Source organism: Condylura cristata, unplaced genomic scaffold (genome assembly GCF_000260355.1).
Source record: "Condylura cristata isolate star-nosed mole 26May11 unplaced genomic scaffold, ConCri1.0 scaffold00016, whole genome shotgun sequence".
Lineage (NCBI taxonomy): Eukaryota > Metazoa > Chordata > Mammalia > Eulipotyphla > Talpidae > Condylura > Condylura cristata.
Window position 1 is genome coordinate 786,795 of NW_004567117.1, and position 20,145 is coordinate 806,939.

The 20,145-nt window shown below is 41.5% G+C and overlaps 1 protein-coding gene across 1 annotated transcript in view; it reads right to left on the minus strand.

Annotated features, from left to right (window-relative positions):
* LDLRAD4 (low density lipoprotein receptor class A domain containing 4) overlaps positions 1-20,145 on the minus strand; it is a 486,732-nt gene that overhangs the window by 281,294 nt on the left and 185,293 nt on the right. Inside the window, exon 3 of the mRNA XM_012725845.1 lies at positions 9,298-9,771. Coding sequence (XP_012581299.1) covers positions 9,298-9,337 — 40 coding nt within the window. The 5' untranslated portion in view covers positions 9,338-9,771. The remainder of the gene's footprint in view (positions 1-9,297; positions 9,772-20,145) is intronic.

The following is a 20,145-nucleotide window of genomic DNA, read 5'->3' on the forward strand; positions in this document are numbered from 1 at the left end:
GAACTCATGCAACTCAACAAGAAAACAATCCAATTTTTAAAAATGAGCAGAAGAGCTAATTAGGCACTTCCCAGAGAAGACAAAATATGATCCAGCAATTCTGTATCCAGGTATCTACCTGAAGAATATAAAAACTAAGTCAAAGTGATATATGCACTTCTATGCTCTCCTGTAGCACTATGTGCACTAGCCAAGTTATAATAAGCAACCTAAATCCCCATCAACAGTGTAGTGGATTCAGAAGATATGGCATCTATACACAAGGAGTAACTATTTAGCTGTTAAAAAAGAGATGAACTCCTGACATATGCAACAACATGATGGAACTGAAAGAAATTATGCTAAGTGAAATATGTCAAAAGGAGAAAGGTTCCAGATGACCTCACTCACATGTGATATGTAGTTTAAAGGGAGGAAGGGGAATGAACTGACAAAACTAAACCAAAAAGACCCCTGAATATATGATTATATATAACTGAGGCTGCCAGAAGTTGAAGGAGGGCTAGTTTGGGAATAAAAGGATGAGGGGGCCCAATGCCATAGTAAAGGGCCATGGGTGCTTTGATGGTAGGGTCGCATACAGCTAAGGAAGTGTGAACCTATTCCCCTAAACCATATACTGTGTTTAAAATGAATGTTACTTCAAGTAACATACATCCATATATATAGAGAGAGAAATATATAATCATATGTAATACATACATATATATAGAAACATATATATGTATATACATATGTAGAACACATATATAGAGAAATACATATATATATAAAATCATATATAGTACTATTACTGAAAGGTAGTTACTATCAACATTTTGTTGCATATACATCTTTACTGTCTTCAATCTTTGAATTTGTAATAAAAGCGATAATTCTCTTCATATTGTTTTGTGACTACTTTTTTTCATTTAAAAAAATATCACAAGCTGGCCCTCCCTGGTGGCGCAGCGGGTTAAAGCACTGCACTGAGAAGCTTAAGCCATTTCCACATGAGTTCGATCCCCGCCTGCCCCGGAGGTGACCACATGGCGTGGCAGACCTCTCCTGACCCACCCGCTGCTCCCCTCAGCAGTGTACTTCGTCGATCTGCCTGTTCTGCTCCCCACTCTGTCTCTGGTGAAGCCTCTCACCACCCCTGAGCCTCTGGCCTGTACCCCAGTTCTGTATGTACAAATAAATAAATCTTAAAAAAAAAAAATATCACAAGCATTTCTCGAGGACATGAAATACTCTTCTGAAACATTAGTGATAGCTGCATATTTCATCATAAGGATGTACTATAATTATTTAACCATGTATTACTTTGTGATTAGTTCATCATATTTTAATACTGTGATCTTTCTAAATTTTACTGTATTAGCAAATGACTGAACAATTCTTTCTAATCTCCTGTCATCTGCAAATTTTATAAGCATGTTTCTCAGTGCCTTCATCAAAGTTCTTGACAGAAGATTGGAGATACACTAGAGCTAAAGAGAGTTCCTACCTGGTAACACTTGCTCATCATTCTTTGAGATCACCAATTGGAAATTCAAATGAAGAGTACCCCAAGTATCACAAATGTTTGCTGTTTCATTCATTCATTCATTCATTCATTCATTCATTCAATACATGTTTACTAACTCTTTCATATATAAATAACACAGACCTAGGGGAACAATATGTCTGCAAAGTGTAAGGAATACTTGTATAAATGAGAACTCTAACTTCTCTTGCTTTCAAAAAATGCACAGAGATCTAACATCCCAAAAGCTTGTTGTTTTTTTTTTTTCACTCAAAAATATAACACTTTAAATTTTTCTTCATAAATTTTTTTGAATAAAAAAAAATCCCTGCAATGCCAAAAACACATTTTGGAAATGTATTTTCATTATGAAAATTGGTGTAGCTACTGAGAAAAAAATTTTATAATTGAAGATTTAGCTACTAGACAACTACTATTACTAAGCAATGTATTTATAAAGTGGGATGTTTACACTAACAGTGTGAATTCAGGTTGGAGTAACAGAATCCTGTAATCTAAGCAGCACTCTAGTTTTGAAGAAAAGGCCATAGGTTGTACCTGATTTCTGTGCAGAAACAAGGAAACTCCAGTGATTACAAGCAAAAATAAATCAAGAGCTGAAAGTCTTAAGAGTGAAAGAGGACAAAGGATATTTTTGGTTCATATCTTTTTTAAAGGTGGTATTTAATGCAGAAAATATCATGAAAAGTTCATCAGATGTTCTTATTTTAAGTGAGAAGAGACAAAATATGGCAAGATTAAAAAATGATTTGGCAAAGTGTTGTTGGTACTGATTTCCATCACTATTTCATTATATAGCTGTCCTGAGTAAGGATGCATTATCCTTGGAAACTATGTTTTCGAAATTCATAAACCTAACAGATTCCAGGATGAACTGGTGACGGTGTCACCTGGAGTGGAGGAGGAATACTCTGAGACTCTGCATAATGAGAACATCAAGTATCACCTCAGGTGGACTCAGTTTGGAAGAAAACTGGAGCTGAAAGCAGATCCCATTCTCCACATGAATGGTCCCCAAATGATTGTAGCCTGCATGTAAGACTGACCCAAAAATCTGTTGTGTCTTTCACATCTGTCAGCCTCTGCTGAAGAGAAACATGGCTTTCCCAGAATTGGGGTGCTCACCACATGGTGTGCATGGTGTGTCTTCACTTCCTGGGCCTGCCTTATCCTTTCATATTTCTCAGACACTAACAATGAGAATTTGCTTAGCTTCCACCTGCAATTGTTTCTCACATGTTTATATTAACAGATCTGAGCATTGCGTTTAGAAGGTACCAGAAAATATAGAGATGGATGTTCAAGAACTAACCTTGAATGTGTAATCCTTTGTAGTATACTCAGTGTTTACAAGATGGATAATATTTAAAAGGCAGTGATTCAAGACCAGACATAATTTAAATACACTAAGTGTACAGCAAACTGTGCTAGGGAAATTTACAGAACTTATTTTTCTTTTATATACTTTGTTTTTTAAGATTTATTTATTTATGCATACAGAACTGGGGTACAGGCCAGAGATGCAGGGGCAGTGAGAAGATTAACCAGAGACAGAGTGGGGAGCAGAACAGGCCAACTGATGAAGTACACTGCTGAGGGGAGCAATGGGTGGGTGGGCATGGAGGTCTGCCACACCATGTGGATCACCTCCCTGGTAGGGATTGAACTCATGCTGAAGTGGCTTTAGCTTCTTATTGCTGCACTTTAACCTGCTGCACCACCAGGGAGGGCCCAAAAATTTATAGAAACTTTATGCAGATTTTCCTCTCTTTGGAGAGAACAATGACAATCAAAACAACTAAAAGTACAATTGGTCTAGGGCAGACCTGCCCATTCTAAGTATGTTTTGCCATCTGCTGCATCAAGATAACACATAATCTAGTGCATACAATCTTTAACAGAAAGGAACTTTAATTAGTGTGCAAAAAAGAGAAGGAAAGAAGTCACGCATCCTCTTGTGGGTAAATATCCAGCTAAACAGGGTTGGCCCAAAGCAGGGCCACTGAGGTCTGAAAGCCCACTAAAAGTCTACAGCACCTCCTTGTAGGGACCAAGAGGAAAGGGGCAGAAACAGCCAGACTGTTTCCAGCCAGTTCTGGAAGGAAAAGAGGAAAATCAAAATCAAGATAAAAGCTGCCATTGTTAAACCTCCCCATGGTCTCTCACCCACATATGTTTCAACCAGTCCAAGACCGAGAAGCAAATGTAGTTTCTTCACATCTTTCTGCTCCATGTGCCTCTCCCAGGCCTTCTTGTTCTTCATCCTTCTTTCTTCCTTCTCTAGTCTTCTCCCCAGCTTCTCTTCCTCCCTGCTCAGCTACACCCTCTTCCGGAGACCCGGAACTTCCCCTTTTCCTGGAGAACACCCTGTTACATAGAGACCACCCACCCATGTGCCCAGATTACTCCACACCACATGACAGTCACTTAACTGTTCCTCAAACACCTAGTCTGTTCCCACCCCAAGCCTCTGTACTTACTGGGTGCTCTGCCTACAGCTCCTTTTCCCTTCATCTCCTGATCCCTTCCTCCCTTTTCCTTAGAGAGACTCCCTGATCATCCTATTAGAAACAGCCATTCCCTATCACCCTCTTCTTCCTGTACTTTATATAAATCATGCAATGTTTACTTTTTTATTATTTATCTCCCTAGTCAATGTATAAATTCCATGCAATTCCATGCAGGGGGGCTACCTCTCAAACCCCCGTATCCCCATTTCCTACTATAGTGGCTGGTATATACCAAGTGCTCAAGCTATCTGTGAAATGAATGGACAGCTCGCCTCATGGACCATAAGGTAATCACATTCATCTTCATCATTTTTTTTTTCTTTTTTGGCTTCCTACTGTTCAAAGTATGTCAGAGAATGTATAAGAGCAGAAACATCTGTTCTCACACACATGCTCTCAATCCTGATTGACTTATAAAAACACATTCACAGGGCCCTCCCTGGTGGTGCAACGGGTTAAAGCAGAGCACTATAAAGTGATCCATAGCCACTTCAGCACGAGTTCTATTCCTGACCAGGGAAGTGATCGACATGGCACCTGATCCACCCACTGCTCCACTCAGCAGTGTACTTCATCAATCTGCCTATGCTGCTCCCCACTCTGTCTCTGGAATTCTCTAATCCCAACCCCCACAACCTCTGGCCTGTACCCTAGTTCTTATGTGCATAAAGAAATAAATCTTTAAAAAAATTGTTTTAATGCATTCACACAAAGCTAGGTTAGCTGTTACCTTAATTTATCCCAGCATGGCCCATCATAATGCTCTTTTCACATCTCAGAATGCCTCCTTTCCTGTTGCCACATAACAGTCTTGTCTGCACAACTGTGAACTGGACTATACAAAGAGAGGAACTTTCCCAGTGCCAGCCAGTCTGAGCTCCACTCTGCACAAAGCTGCTGTCCAGCTTTCTGGGGGGTTGAAGGGGTTGCAGAAGGGAAAGTGTACCCCTACCTTTATCCCTTGGACTTCAACCCACACCAAATTCCTTCCAGAAACAGAAATTCTCTCAGGCCTTCAGGACCTCCAAAGGACATACAGTACTGTACAAAATAACCTTTTGGACTTCTTCACATTGGAAAAAAAATAATCACCAAGTCTTACATATTTTCCCCTTCTTTTATTTTGAACACACAAAAAATAACTTAATCGTGGCCTTTCCTGGTGGCACAGCAGGTTAAAGTGCAGCACTAAGAAGCTAAAGTCACTTCTGCATGAGTTCGATCCCCGCCTGCCCCGGAGGTGATCCACATGGCGCAGCAGACCTCTCCTGACCCGCCCGCTGCTCCCCTCAGCAGTGTACTTCATCAGTCAGCCTGTTCTACTCCCTGCTCTGTCTCTGGTGAATCTTATCATTGCCTCTCTACCTCTGGCCTGTACCCCAGTTCTGTATGAATAAATAAAAATCTTAAAAAAAAAATGACTCTACCAAACCACCTCTCCACACCGCGAGGGCTCTCCTACTCCCCAGAACTTCCATGCATCAAGCACCTGGGGATCTTGTTAGGAAACAAAACCTCACTTGGCAAGACTACGCAGTACAGAGGCCAATTAAGTCCCAATCTCTTAAGGGTGAGACCCAGGCAGCAACAGGGTTCCCTAGGTGAGCCCCATGTGTAGTGAAGCTCACACACAGACCTTAGATTTGGAAAAGTCATGGGCTTGACCTCATTCTTGACATCTCAGTTGGTGCCCCTTCACCAGCCACAGCAGCACGCCAACACTGCACTCAAGCTGCAGCGGAGACTGATAGAGGCAAAATAGTTTTCTAAAACACTTGCCACAGGTATTATTTTGCTACTGTGGTATGATTTATTCAGTCAGGCTAACACAACCTCCAAAACGAACTTAGAAGAGGCCAAATTTGTAAAACAGGTTTCATTAATTAAAAAAAGAAAGTGTACACTGGGGAGATGCCACAAAGGGTGGCTGAGAGCACATGTGTGCTGGCAACCTGGGGCTGTGCCTGGCCCACCGCCAGGGAGAGGACAGTCATCAAACAGCTGACGTTTACTTGGGCTTTCATTAACGAGCCAGGCCCTAACTATGGTGAATTCTCTAGGCAGACCACAGGGTTTCCATTACTCCGAGCCTAGTATCCATCCCTGGACCCAAGATGCAGGCTGTCTTGAGATACTGACAGGGGTGGGCTCCTTCCCCTTGGGCTGAAGAGCTGCAGAGGCCCAAGGGTGAGGGAAGCACATGTTGCCTGAGCATGAGCCACAGCTGCCCGACACCAGGCTGAGACTTATAACAAGACTGTGCTTAGAATCCTGCTTCTAGATGGGCCACCCCAGTCATCTCCATTCCAAGGTCAGGTCCCTCTATAAGGCTGAGTGCCCAAGAGGTGACTGTCACAAAGGTAGGAACCACGGGAGTGAAGCAGGGGCCAATGACAACTACAAGCATTCCTCATCCATGAGTGGCTAATGACACAGCTAAGGAGCATGGACTATGCTCATCTCCACTCCACAGAGCCCTGTGCCACTCTTTCTTAGGTTCTTCTTGGGCCATCCTCCCCTCTATTCTCATTACCTCTTTCTTTCAAATTGGCTTTAAAGAGCTTCATTTCAAGTACCTCTTACATGCCTGTCTTCCCTGGCTGAGCCCCAAGGAGTGCAGACACATTTGAAGGGCTGCACACATGGCCACTTCACAGAGTTGCTTTATATCACAGCCTGCATGCCCCCTTTACCCAAAGGGGAACAAGACATTCTGTAAGAGAAACTTCTCCTTAAAAGGGGGAGGTACTAGATTCCCTAATGCAGGGCAGAGAATGAACAGGCTGCATAAGCCACCTAACAGGCTAGCAGGAGGGCTCAAGAGAGACCTGAGAGACATAAAAACACAAGGAAAAGAAGGGCCTGCTTGCTACTTGGCTTTGGAATTGCACTAGGGACTTGGGGGGCTTGGAGGACACACACAGAAGAGAGGCACTTAAAAAGAGACACATGATTGAAAGACTGGTGGAGAGGCTGACAATTGCAGCCCTTCTCCTGACTTGTATTTTTATTTTGTTCTTTCCACCTACACTTGCCTGGTCCCTTTCTCCCCCTTCCTATGGTTCTAGCTCAAGGTACCCTAGACTTGTAAATTTTCAGCCCTCAATAGTCCCACTTCAACCCAGCCATGTTTGACTGGACATTTATCCACAAAGGGAAGATAACTTTGGGTGTTTTATTATGAAAAGATTATCTTCTCATCTCTTTCTGTGCACCTAATCTATTAAAGCTCTTATAATGAGTTGCTTTTATCTTTGTGGGCAAAGACGGTGAGATCTCTTTAACCCACGCAAACCTAGAGCCCTCAGGTGCCTCCATCAGTCACAAACTAACAATTCCACAAAGAAGCAACTCATGTGATTGAAAGGATGAGAGGACCTATTCAGAGAGGACATCCTCAGGGAGGGCCTGGTTTCCAGGCAGTCAGACTAGAAATGTGAAGGTGGCTCTAGAGCACTCCACTTTCTGTGTGGTCTTCCGCATCTACATTTAAATAGCCATTTAGCTGGTTTCCAATGGGCCATGAGGACCTGAGGAAGGCCTGTCCTAGCACAAATCCTTAAAATTGAGGCTCCCAGGTAAAACAGATGGTCTGACAAGTTCACCCAAAGGCTCAGGAACATGTAGCAACAGGCTTAAACCAGGCAACATACTGAGGTCCCACATCAGGAACACAGCCAGCGCTGGAAAGTGCTGGGCTGCTCTGCGGGCAGTGTCTCACAGATGCTGGCTTACTTCCCCTTAGAGCAGCTCTGTGAAAGCTGCATGTAATATCTTCATTTGTATGAGCAAAGATTCAGAAGGAGCTCGAGGATGGAGGAGAAGCAGAGCTCAGTCCATGGGAGGCAGCATCCCATCTGCCTGAGCCTTGAGGCTAAACAGAGGAGTGGAAACTGTAAGGGCCATCACCTCTGGGTGGCTAATAACAGCTAGGGAGCATGGGGACTAAGTGGGGGCTTCAACCACTCTCTAGTCACCCTGACAAACTAACCTACTAGCTACAGAATCTGCAACAAATTTTTAGGGTTCCCAATACCCAATCATTTCTTATTATCCTACCAACTCTTCCTTTAAAATAATTTATGTAAAAACATTTTTCCTGGGTTCCATGAGGTTTTTAACTTCACATTATCCTACCCGTTTTTTCTTTAAAACAAAAAATATTATTTTGTGTAAAAAAAAAAAAAAGTCTTCTGGACTCTCCCTAGTGGCACAGGGGGTTAAAGCACAGCACTAAAAACTAAAGCCACTTCAGCATGAGTTTGATCCCCACCCTGGAGGTGACTCACATGGCATGGCAGACCTCTCCTGCCCCACCCGCTGCTCTCCTCAGCAGTGTACTTCGTCGATCTGCCTGTTCTACTCCCCACTCTTCTCTGGTGAATTCTCTCACTGCCCCTGCACCTCTGCCCTATACCCCAGTTCTGTATGCATAAATAAATATATCTTTAAAAAATTATCTTTTTGCTGGATTCCATGGGCTTCTTCAACTTTACAGTAACCATTCTATAAACCAGGAGCCATTGGTACAAAAGGACTAAGTGACTTCCTGGGATGTTAAGAGGATCGTACAAATAGCTAGGACCCAAATTCAAAAGTTCCTGTGTCTCAGATCATGGTTCTGAGTGGTTCCCTTCAAAATGAGCAAACTGGCAATTGTTCCCTTCAAAGTAAGCAAACTGGCAGCAGGCTGGGGGAGGTGGGAGAAGGGTGTGTGTGCAAATCAACATAAACAGGAATATCCAGCTTCTCTGTGACCTCATTATACATGAAAGATATTAACTAAAGGTTAGTTCAACAGAGTAACACCAAACACATACACCACATTTGCACACAAATAATATGAGGGGAAGAAACTTAAGATGGGGAGGGAAAGGTTACTCATCAGCAATAATGAGGCCCTCAGAGAGTCTCCAGTTCAATAAAGAAATGCATGACACCAGTACGTTACTTTGCAAGTGATGAGTTTCCATTAGAGAACAGGGACTTACAGAATATTGTGTGGGAACTATCCAGCAACAAAAAGGAAGTTATAACATGTCATTTTTTTTTTTTTTTTACAATTCCCGTTTAGAGATAGGAAGCAGGCTATTATTTTGTCCAAATCAGTCACCATGGCAGCTAGAGTCCTTTGCCTCTGCATGATCTTTAGTTCATGAAAAGCAAATGTACATTCATTTCATGCAGTTATTTAGTATTTTATTGCCTATTACATAAGAACAGAAATAAAGTTTCCATTGAAATGTGGAGGGTCCTCACCTGTGAAAGCATTTGTGGCCTGAGAACCAGCTTCCTGCATACTGCTTCCCCAGACAGGCTGTGCTCCGACTCTTAAGCTGTCCTGTCCAGAGGAAACCACCTGGGCGAGGCCTCAGGTCACTTCCATCTTATTAGCTTGCCTGAGTCCATCACTCTGCCTCGTCCAGCTGTCGGTAGCATTTGATGCCCACCTGCCCTGCTTCCCAGACCCTGAGAGCAGGGGTACCGGGCTAGTGCCCTGTCCAGTAGCTTGCACACTGGGGACACAGGGTCACATCAGCCGTCCAGCCAGGGAGCAGAGGCCATGGTAAGCCTGGAACGGAGGAAGCTGTCCAGCCAAGACCTGCTTTCTCTCCTTAGAGTGAGAGCCTCCTCGGCCACCTGGCAGTCAGCATCTTCCACGGGTCCCGGCCACCACGAGGGAGCTCAGCGTGATCGGGTCTGCTGTTCTCTCTGCTTCTGCCTCTCCCCTTGCTGAAAGTAAAAAGGAAAAGATCACTGTCCTGAAGAAACTTACTGGACCCATAAAGGTCAGAAAAGAAATAGGGAAAGATACCCAGCTCCATACCCAGACACACTGGAGTGCTGGAGCTCTGGTGGGGGGAACACAGCACCTTCTTTTGAGTGTCTTGTGGGGTAGTGTGGGGCTTCACCCACACCCCAGAACCAGACCGTGTTCACATTTCACACCCCTCTAAGAATAGCATCCAAAGGTCCTTTCCCAAGTCCACCGATTTCACAGATAATCTAAGAGAGAAACCCATTTCCCAAGCTGGTTCCTGAGGTCTTAGGTTGAGCAGTGAATCTGAAGGTAGAAATAAAAAATCCATGTTAATTTATTAAATGGGAAGGAAAAGGAAAATTAATCTATAAACTGTTCCATATGTATCACATAATAATAAAAGTACAAATTACTTTTCAGATATTTCAATGTTGCCATATTATACAGGAAGTAGTAACAATGTTAGAAGCCCAAAGAACCAGACTTTAAAAAACTGAATTTTGAATATGAATCTCTTTTCCATTAATATCATTCATCTTATTCACTTTATAGCCAATTTTTAGATTTTACAAAGCTGTTTCTCTTTTTCACTATCAAACTAGAGAAAAGAAAAAGAATTGAAGAAAATAGAGCATATTAACAAAAAGGAGCCCTCTTAAGACCCTCTTGTTATAAATACAAATATAATTTAAAAAGTCATTAATATAGTCTACCTATAAGGAAGACCTTATAAATTAATGAATCACTTGAATTATGTTAACAAGTTCACTCATGTTGTCATCTGTAATAATGACATTAATAAATTATAGCCCACCAAGAGTTCTAAGTGTAGTGAATAATAAAAATGTATTTTAAATAAAAGTCATCTCTCTCGGTGAGCAGAAATGCTAGACTTTAATTGTCCTATTTCTCTGAATTTGAAGAAAAACTGTATTGTGGTGAGCTTTGTGTTGTTTTGTTGTGGGTTTTGATTAACAGTATTTTGATTCATTTCCTAATGATATTGCCTCATTTTTTACAAAATATATTATCCTAGACATCACATTCATATGGTTATGGGAAAGACTAGGGCAGATGTGGGCAGAAACAGAACAAAACAACAAATTAAAATTTTTTCTGTTATTGTGTTTATCTCACCAGTTCTCAATGCTATTTCTTCTAAAAGAGGTATGGAACAGGTGCAAATCAGCATGTTGTGAGGTTTCAGGCATGCTGCTGACTGGGAGTTTTAGGAAGCTGTGTTTGTGTGCGGGTTCCCAGTGAAGGCCACCGTGACACAATTGTGTCATCTCACAAAGCATCACTTGCATATCCCCACATACACTGAATTGCCTCAATTTTCACTTTAAAATAAACTGTCACTGCTATAACCTAACCAGGAGCACACAGATAATCCACCTTTTCTAAAAATACATGACAAAGAGGTAATGATACCCAGAACCTGGAGCTGTTATTCTCCAGGGAGGGAACATGCCCATTAGGAAGCGGGCGGGAAACCAGCAAAATAAGTGCTAAGTAAGTGCCAGAAGACCAGACAAACTAAAGTTCAGAGGTGGGTGACAAGCATCCCAGGGAAGCAAAGAAACAGCACGTCTGTTTCTATAACTCACAAACTAAGCACGAAGCAGCAAAAGGGCAACAAATGGTGCCACCTGCTTATCCTTCCTATTTCTGCTGTCATAACATCCCTGCCCGTGATCTATGCTCACAACCCTCTTCACCATTTCAGCTGTGATCAACCCCTGGGTGAATCTGCAGCCTGGCTCCTCCAATATTTACCATTGTCATGAGCACATGTGGGGGTTCTTATGGCTTAGTGTCCCTCTCCTGCTAGACTATAAGCACCACAAGGTCAAAGTCAGTGACAGTCTTTCCAGTTCCCTTTAGCACCAAAGACAGTGCACCTGGTACACCATAGCTGTTCAATAAATACACATTCACTGAATGAATGGATGTGCAGGAGCTGGAGTTCAGAATGTACACACAGCAGAGCAAGCATCGGCAAAACAAACCCAGCTCCAGCCATGCACTGGCAATGGCATTTCCTGGGCCAAAAGGCTGCCCACAGCCAGGGCCCTGGTTCTCAAAACTCGTAAGGGCTTTCCTGATCCTAGTCAAGATGAGATAGTGATTACAACAGATGATTCCTATTGTACTCATACTTCACAGAATGTTCTACCCAGTCAAGGCAGATCTCTAAATTCCAAAACCCCTCAGATCACAGAAAGAAAATCCCACAGATTAAGTAACTGAGTACAAAAAAAAAAAAAAAGCTAATTGCAGTAGAGACTAGACTAATGTCTGGGTCTCTCATCCCTCCAAACACTGTTCTTCCCTAAATTCCAAGAAGTACCCTGAAATGAAGTGTCTTAAGCCTGATAACAGGAAAATGAGGAAAATCAATGGAGAAAAAAAGAGAGGACACAGACAGAGTAGGAACTCACACCTGCTTGAGCCCCTGCACAGGGAGCTCGCCAGCATTCTGTCATCCACACATGCACAGATGTTCTACTTACACTGGGAACTTGGGTAGGAGTAACCAGGCAAGAAATTAAATTCAATATTGCACTTAAAAAATGTCAGTAAGTTTTTCCCATAACAGAGCAACAGTTACTAAGGAAATAGAGCACACCGAATGGAAAAACACCCCCACAGAAAGGAACATTTTTTAAAAACACAAACACCCACAAAACCAAACCAAATAAGATGTGGACTATGTTTGCTTTACCGTTTGCTCATAAAAACTTGTATGAATCGTAGTCCTTAGGGAATAAAACTGCATTTAACAGATCACAACTTTCATAAAAGCACACTGCAAAAATAAGAATCCCAGAAATATTAGGGTCACCCTAAGCACAGAGGCCAAAACCCAACAGAGAAGCGAAATGTTTTTTTCAAATCAAGTAACATTCAAAACATTCATCGCGTATAAATAAGCACTGAGGTTTCGTTTTTGTATTTCCTCTCACGCTGGACAGACAGCTTCTCTGGCTTACTGGCGGTTACCTAGGTAATGGCAAGACAGAGCGCCTGCGGGTTCCAGACCAAACAGACTCTGGGAGCAGAGGCCCCAGGCCTGGATCTAACAGCCTGTCACTTTACCAACCAGAGAAATGCTGGGAAACAGGAGCACTGGCAGATGAAGAGACCATTCTAACCTTGACAAACTGAGGCACTGTTGTAAAATTTAAGAAATAATATTTAATACAAGAGCTGTACTGAAAAACCTCAATACCTGGGTGATTCATTTAAGCTCCAAGTGGCAAGGTACTTTCAGTGAGACAGATGAGAGAAAGAATGAGAAAAAGAAACCTGGGGCTTTGTTGCTGACCTGAGCTTGAGCAGGTAGGTCTCAAAGTGGCAGAAAGAAGTCTCACTCTTTCACATGAGCTCCTTTTCCTCATAGACAGATGGCTCAGACCATGGCAAGGACCACTCAGTCACCATACTTCACAGTAGGAGGCCTTCAGAGTCAGCTGCCCTCATCGCTGTGGGTGTGGAGCACCAAGCAGGTCTCTGCCCCAGCTCTGGGCCCACTTATAAACTTGATCAATCCCTCAGTCTGTCAGGCACCCATTTCTTTAGACATGAAGTGAGGAGGTAAAGGCGCCTTCCATTTCGAATATGTCCATGTCTCTGAGGGAGAAAGGCCCTGTGTGTATGGAAAGAACAGAGCAAACAAGTACAGGAAAAGTGCACAGAAATACAAGGCTGAGAACAAATCACTGAGATGGGCTGCCTGTAAGCTGAGAAGGCAGTGTTGGGGTGTCACAGAAAGTCAGGGTGCTTTGAGTTTCAATGAACTAGCAGCATAAAACAACATGTAGCTTTTGTAATACAACCTCAAAGGCATCTTAGACCTGGGTAGTTCAAGGTGTTGTGGGGGTACTTAGGTCAATATTCCAGGGAGCAATTACTAAACCTACAAATACATTCTGCGCAAACACATACAGACTGTTGAAAGGAAACAGTGGCAATGATACTAGAACAGACTTTAAATGCCACTGTGACAAATATGAGACTTGATAAAGTCTGAAGGCTATAGTTATGGCTCTGCTCAAGTCAAACTGGATAAAGTTTCCCCAAAATAATTTAAAGTAATTGTCCCTCATGAATCAATAAGTCTATATAACCATCTCCTTACACTATCTAGAAGCAGAGGAGCCATATCGGCATCTACCCCATCTATCCATTCATTTATGGATGAGGAGTCTGAGGCTCAGGGAAATATGGGATTGCACTAAAAGTGACCATGGTGATGAAGGTAGAGCTGGAATAAGGGGGCTCCAGGTGCAGGTCTGCTCCTCAAGGTCTCTTGCACATGCAAACTGGCCAAAGGAAGCTGGGAAAAGAGTCTAGGTATACACCTTTACCAATGACCAGTGAGGATCAGAAAACACTGAAATAATTTACATATCCCAAGCCCTAATTGGCAAGGTCCACAACACCAACAGGCTCAAAAGAAAAGACAAGGAAGGGTGAGGCAACTGGCACAGAGGCACATAGTTCTTGGATATATAGGTATTCAAGGTCATCTGACCTAGTCTGAGCAGATCCGTTGCCTTAAATGTGGACTCCACTTGAGCATGAGAACAGTGGCCTGAGAACAACCCTCATGCCAGCCTGGTGTGAGGATCATAGGCTAGCCACATGCCAAGTCAGGCTCAGGGATGATCTGCAGCCAGTCCTCCCCCAAACTCAATTTTCTTCAGATAAAATTAGCTTAAAATGGGCAAGCTATCCAAAAAGGGGAGGGGGGGGCTGGAAATGATACAGGAAGCTAACAAGAGCAAGCAAGGAAGAAAAGGGAGCTATGTTGTGCTTAATTGGTGAGAAAAGAGAGCATGAACTGATGAATTAATTACTTATACAAAACAATTTTTTCCTCTTTACTTTCTCATGTCCCGTCAGTCATCAACACTGCTTGGCTGAGGTCAGCACTCACCTCTTCATACCAAGGTAGCTCCTGGGGCTTCCACTAAAGCCGGGCTCTGCCAACACTGAACTTTGTGCAAGACCTTCCTACTCTCTGGCCTACAGACACTACGTACACAGACTGCACCTTCTCACTCAGTATTTCAATGACAACTGTGAAGTCATGACTATCAGACAGACATCACTCTAGCTGCTCCCCAGCTGACAAAATGAGCACAACAAAGCAAGTTCCTGTCCGCAGGGGCTCTGTTAATTCTCATGTCTCAGTCTATGAATGGTTTCTTCACTACGGAAACCTTTTCTGGCTAATGATTTCCTCAGTACTGACCACTTAGAATACGGCACTGCAGATGCCCAATATGTGCTAGTTATACTGCATGGAACAGTATCTGAGCTACAGTTAGGGCATCTCATTTTCCCTCTACTACCTCTGTCCTGCATCAGCTGAACCAGGGGCACGATCTGTGTGTGAACAGCTAGCCAAGGGACACTCAAATCCTAGGGTTCCCTCTGGTGGTCTCGAGTATAGGCAGTGACAACCCCTCTACCAGCAAAACATGCCCAGAGGAGAGCTGTACACACAAGCAGGCAGCGGACAAAAGGCCAGGTTCTGAGACAGCTGAATCTCACTCTAAGCAAGATGTGGTCCTCACTGTTATTTCACTCTTTTAATTCTCAGTTTCTTTGTCTGTGCATTGGAGACAACAGTGGCCACTTACCTCAGAGAATTACTGTATACCTAACAAGAAAACACATAGTAAACAATGGTCCATTAATAAATGCTAAAGAAATAAAAAGTTGCTACGATGATTACAACTTGCCTAAACAAGTGACTGATAAATCTGGTTATTATCTGACCAAACTGGAAACAGCATGGCATTTTATCTCCTACTTCTGCCACTTAATTGTCTTGATTTTATTAAAATTCTTGATAGATAAAAATCTAAATTCAAAATATCCTATGTCAGCTGAAATCACTAACAGAGAAACAGAGGAAAGGATACAATATTAAAGAAAAATGTGTGGATGATCATTTGTTATGAAATGTACCAGAACAGTAGAAAAGAAAACTGATTAAAAGAAACTTGTCTTTAAAGGAAAAATAGGCCCAAAATACTGAATTATTTTATGTTTTCATATTGAAATATCAAATAGAAAACAGCAATACAAACGAATAAAGTTAATCAAGGTTTTATATTACCTTGCCAGAAACAAAATCATGTAGGATCCAACCTGCCTCTCTTCCATCCTCTTCCCTATTTGATTTATTCCCTTTGTAGAGTGCTGACTTTTAAAGCATCTTTATGTGCATTTCTCAAGATCTCACAAGACTCCAAGAATGAAACTGCACAGAAAAGACATTCTATCAAACCTGCCAGCAGCTAGATAAATCTATTATTTGAACAGCGCCAACATTTTTAAAGTTAATAAAAATTGATCTACAAAACAACACTTGATGTTCCTGATAGAAATCTGTATAATTTCAGACACTTGTGTTAGCAAAGGTTTCCTGTATGTGCCCTATTTACAAAGTTTAGCAATCTCCACATTTGCCATTTAAGCAAGACATACAGGAACAGCCTAAATTTTCATTAAATAGTTTTGTCTTGTTTTCTCGTTTTCCTCAAAAATATATTCCTTAAGGAAAAAGACAGACTTTCCAGTTCATAATTTTTAACAGTTCAATATCCAGTGGAAGGTTAGAAATATTCCAGTCATATTTTTCTTATATATTGCCAAAGAAAAGTCTATGCTGTCTGGGGCAGACATAGGGGGGAAAAAAAGACAGAGATTGAGACAAAAGCCTTCCCTACACTTGGGGCCTGTGAGGTTCTGACCAGGGAGCAGCAAAGGCCACTGTTTCACTTAATATCACCTATAGTTACAGGTCACACACACACACACAACTCAAGAGTTGGATTACTTAAAGTCTGAATATGTATATTACAATAAAACTAGGAAGTCTCTTATCTCCAGAAAGAGGAGGTTCTTATAATATGCAGAAAAAACATAGTTAAAGATGAAAACCATGTCTTCTTAGAACTTACTCAATCACTGTATTGTTCCTCTCAAATACTTAAGGTAATCAAAAGGAAAAATAAATCATGTAATCACTAAAATATATAACGAATCACATGCCATCCTAGACAGGTTGGTTTCTATAACTACCTTAGGGAAAGCATAGGTTTCCATGAGATCATCGCTAGACCACCCTTTCTAGAATGAACTGTAATTCCATCAGGATCACGGTCATTTCAGGCATACTAAATTCCATTGTTGGTGGAATGACTTAATCCTCTCACAGAAATCCAAGAAGATGAGCATTTCAGAAGATACAGCCTGGGGTTGGCCTCCAAAGTTGATGTCACCATAAACAACAATTTGAGAGAGTGACAAGCCACCACTGAGAGAGACCCAGCACACCAAGTTATTTGGTGTGATTGAGTATACACCTAGTAAGGAAATACTGATAAGAATTTCACATCTTTCAGGAAGACTGGGCTGAGACAGGCCATGAAAGAGCATCTGTCCTGAAGAGCAGCTGTTGAAGTCAGTAGGGAATTCAGGGGAAGGGCTGCTGGGATTTAACTAATGGGACTACACAAATCCAGTCCCTGTGTGTTGTAGAGCCTCCAGCCAAGCGGAATGAGTTCATTAGACCAATTTCCGCTGCCTTGGTAACAAAGGTCGATGAGTGTGCTCTTACATGGTAAAAGCAATTGTTATTCATGAGAGAAAGCACTACAGACAGGTATTGCATGTCCAGTCAGATAGCCCAGGCAGCAGTAGAGACCAGAGGCCTGCCCTCCTGCGATATAGAATTGCCCCCTTCAGAGATCTGAGGTCCCGCAGCATCTGAGGAAACGTGCTGGCTAGTTTGTAAAATTTACTCAGCTTCTGAAGCACGAGTCAGTGGCTATAGAAACTATCTCATTCTGAAGTGTATACTCAATCTGGCAGCAGCATACTTGATGCTAAAATCTGTCTATCATCAGATCTGTTTGGCAGAATTCCTGGATGCCACCAAGAAAATGGCAGGGCTCTGACAGAAAGAAAAACTTTTAACCACCAAATTCAGAATCTAAAACTGCTGTTCATGTTCCCATCACTCCAGAGTTGGCTACACAGTGTCTGCAAGGATGCCTTTCACAATCTAAGTGCACCACAGGTCACACCAGTGTGACAGGAGACTTTCTCTGCATTTAGAATTAGCATCTTCTTTCAATTCTTCCTTTTTCCCTTTTAAAATCTAGCCTTTATTTACCCCCTCCCCCTCTGAAGTCAACAAGGAGGAACTTACTTTTTCTAACCACTGTTCTGCAGTGAAATCATCAGCAAGCTTCTTCAGAGAGAAGCCTCCTCTCCTGCCTCCAAGTCTCTAGAACAAAAGGGATATCGGAGGAGGGGGGAGGGAAAGCAGTAAAACAAGAGGAGACTACCACAACGCATGACAACATAACCCTATTTCCCACATTCCTACAATGTGGTAAAGGAAATTAGTTCCCTCAAACAATTTGATTTGTTATTCACCAAAAAACAAGCTGTTGCTGCTTTTTACCCAAAATACTCTCTCTCTACAGCAGTGTTCCCCAAATATCCTAAGAGGAATCATGCAATCATCAAAGTTAATATTGTTAATTTTGACTTAAAAGCTAAATATGTTGATAAATACATTTGACATTGGAACATACACATATGTAAACATATGAAAATAACACGAAAGATCAATTAGCTGCCTATTCTTCTGGGCTGGCAGTTTTAAGAAATGGACAGAGCAAGAAGATAGGGTTGGTGTTCAGAGCAGCTCTCAATAGGTGACAAATTATTGTAATCAAGGGCTCTGTAATCCCTTGTGAGACTGACAATCACTCACTTCACTGAGGTATTGGTTCAGATGTGAGCATGGATTTGGAGTCAAACACACCAGGCTTAGGATGACAATTCTACTGAGGAGAATAGGTAACACAAACTTACAAAGACACAGTTTTCTCATCTCACAATTCCCTGGTCAAATGGAGTATTAATAAAACTTAACTGTCAGGCAGCAATGATGACTAAATGAAAGAAATACATAAAACTAACATTTCTTCAATAAACAGTAAGAAAAATCCTAAAGACTCCATCAAAATCTGTTAGAACTCAGAAAGACATAACACTCATCAATATATACTTGCCAAAAGAAGGAATACTAAACCTGAGACAATTGTACCAAATATGAAAACACACAATGCAGAAAATCAATAGTGGCTGGAGACTTCATATTCTAATTGCTCCAAAGGATAGGTCAACAAGTAGAAAAGTATATAAGTCTCACCAGTAAAAAAGAGGATGAAAGATAAAATAAAAAGAATTAAAAATGAAAGAGAATAAATTACAAAAGACACTGAAAGATATCTGAAAATAAGAACAAGGTTACTATGAACATTGCATACAAACTAGTTCAACAACTTAGACAAGATGGAGATACTCAGGATTATAGTATCATCTAAGACTAAATAGGAAAGAAATAGAGTAACTAAATAAACCGATTACAAGCAAGGAAATTGAAACAGTAATCAAAACTCTTCCTAAAAACAAAAGACCAGTGGGCCCTCCCTGGTGGCGCAATAGGTTAAGATGCAGCACTGCAAGCTGGCCATAGCTGCTTCAGTGTGAGTTCGATCCCCAGCACTGGAGGTGATCCACATGGTGCAGCAGACCTTAACTGGCCCGCCCACTACTCCCTTCAGCAATGTACTTCATCGATCTTACTGTTCTGCTCCTCACTCTGTCTCTGGTGAAGCCTCTCACTGTTCCTGCACCTCTGGCTTATACCCAGTTCTGTATGAATTTAAAAAAAAAAAAAAAGTCCAGAAACAAATAGAATCATAAGCAAGTTCTATCAAATGATCAAAATTGTACTAATACCTATCCTACTCAAACTCTTTCAGAAACTGAGAAAGATGGAATATTTCCAAGTACATTTCCAAGTGGGTAAACATCACATTAACACAAAATCCAAACAAAGAGAATATAAAAAAGAAAATTACAACCAATCTCCTTAATGAACAGATTCTAAAATTTCCCATAAAATCTTAGCAAACCAAATAAAAAAAAGCATTAAAGGGATTATACACCATGATCAAGAGAAATATATTCCAGAGAAATAAGGATGGTTTGACATTAGAAAGTCAGTCTACATAATATACTACATCAACAAATGGATTAAGAAAAAAATAATCACATCAATGGTTGTTGAGAAAGCATTTGATAAAGTTAAACATGCATATGATTTATAATGAAACCCTTCAAAAACTTGGGATAACAGGAACACATCGTAACATTAAAGAAGCCATATATGACAAACCCACAACTAGCATCATTCTTTTTTTTTCCCTTTCCTAGCATCATTCTTATTGGTGAAAAAAAAA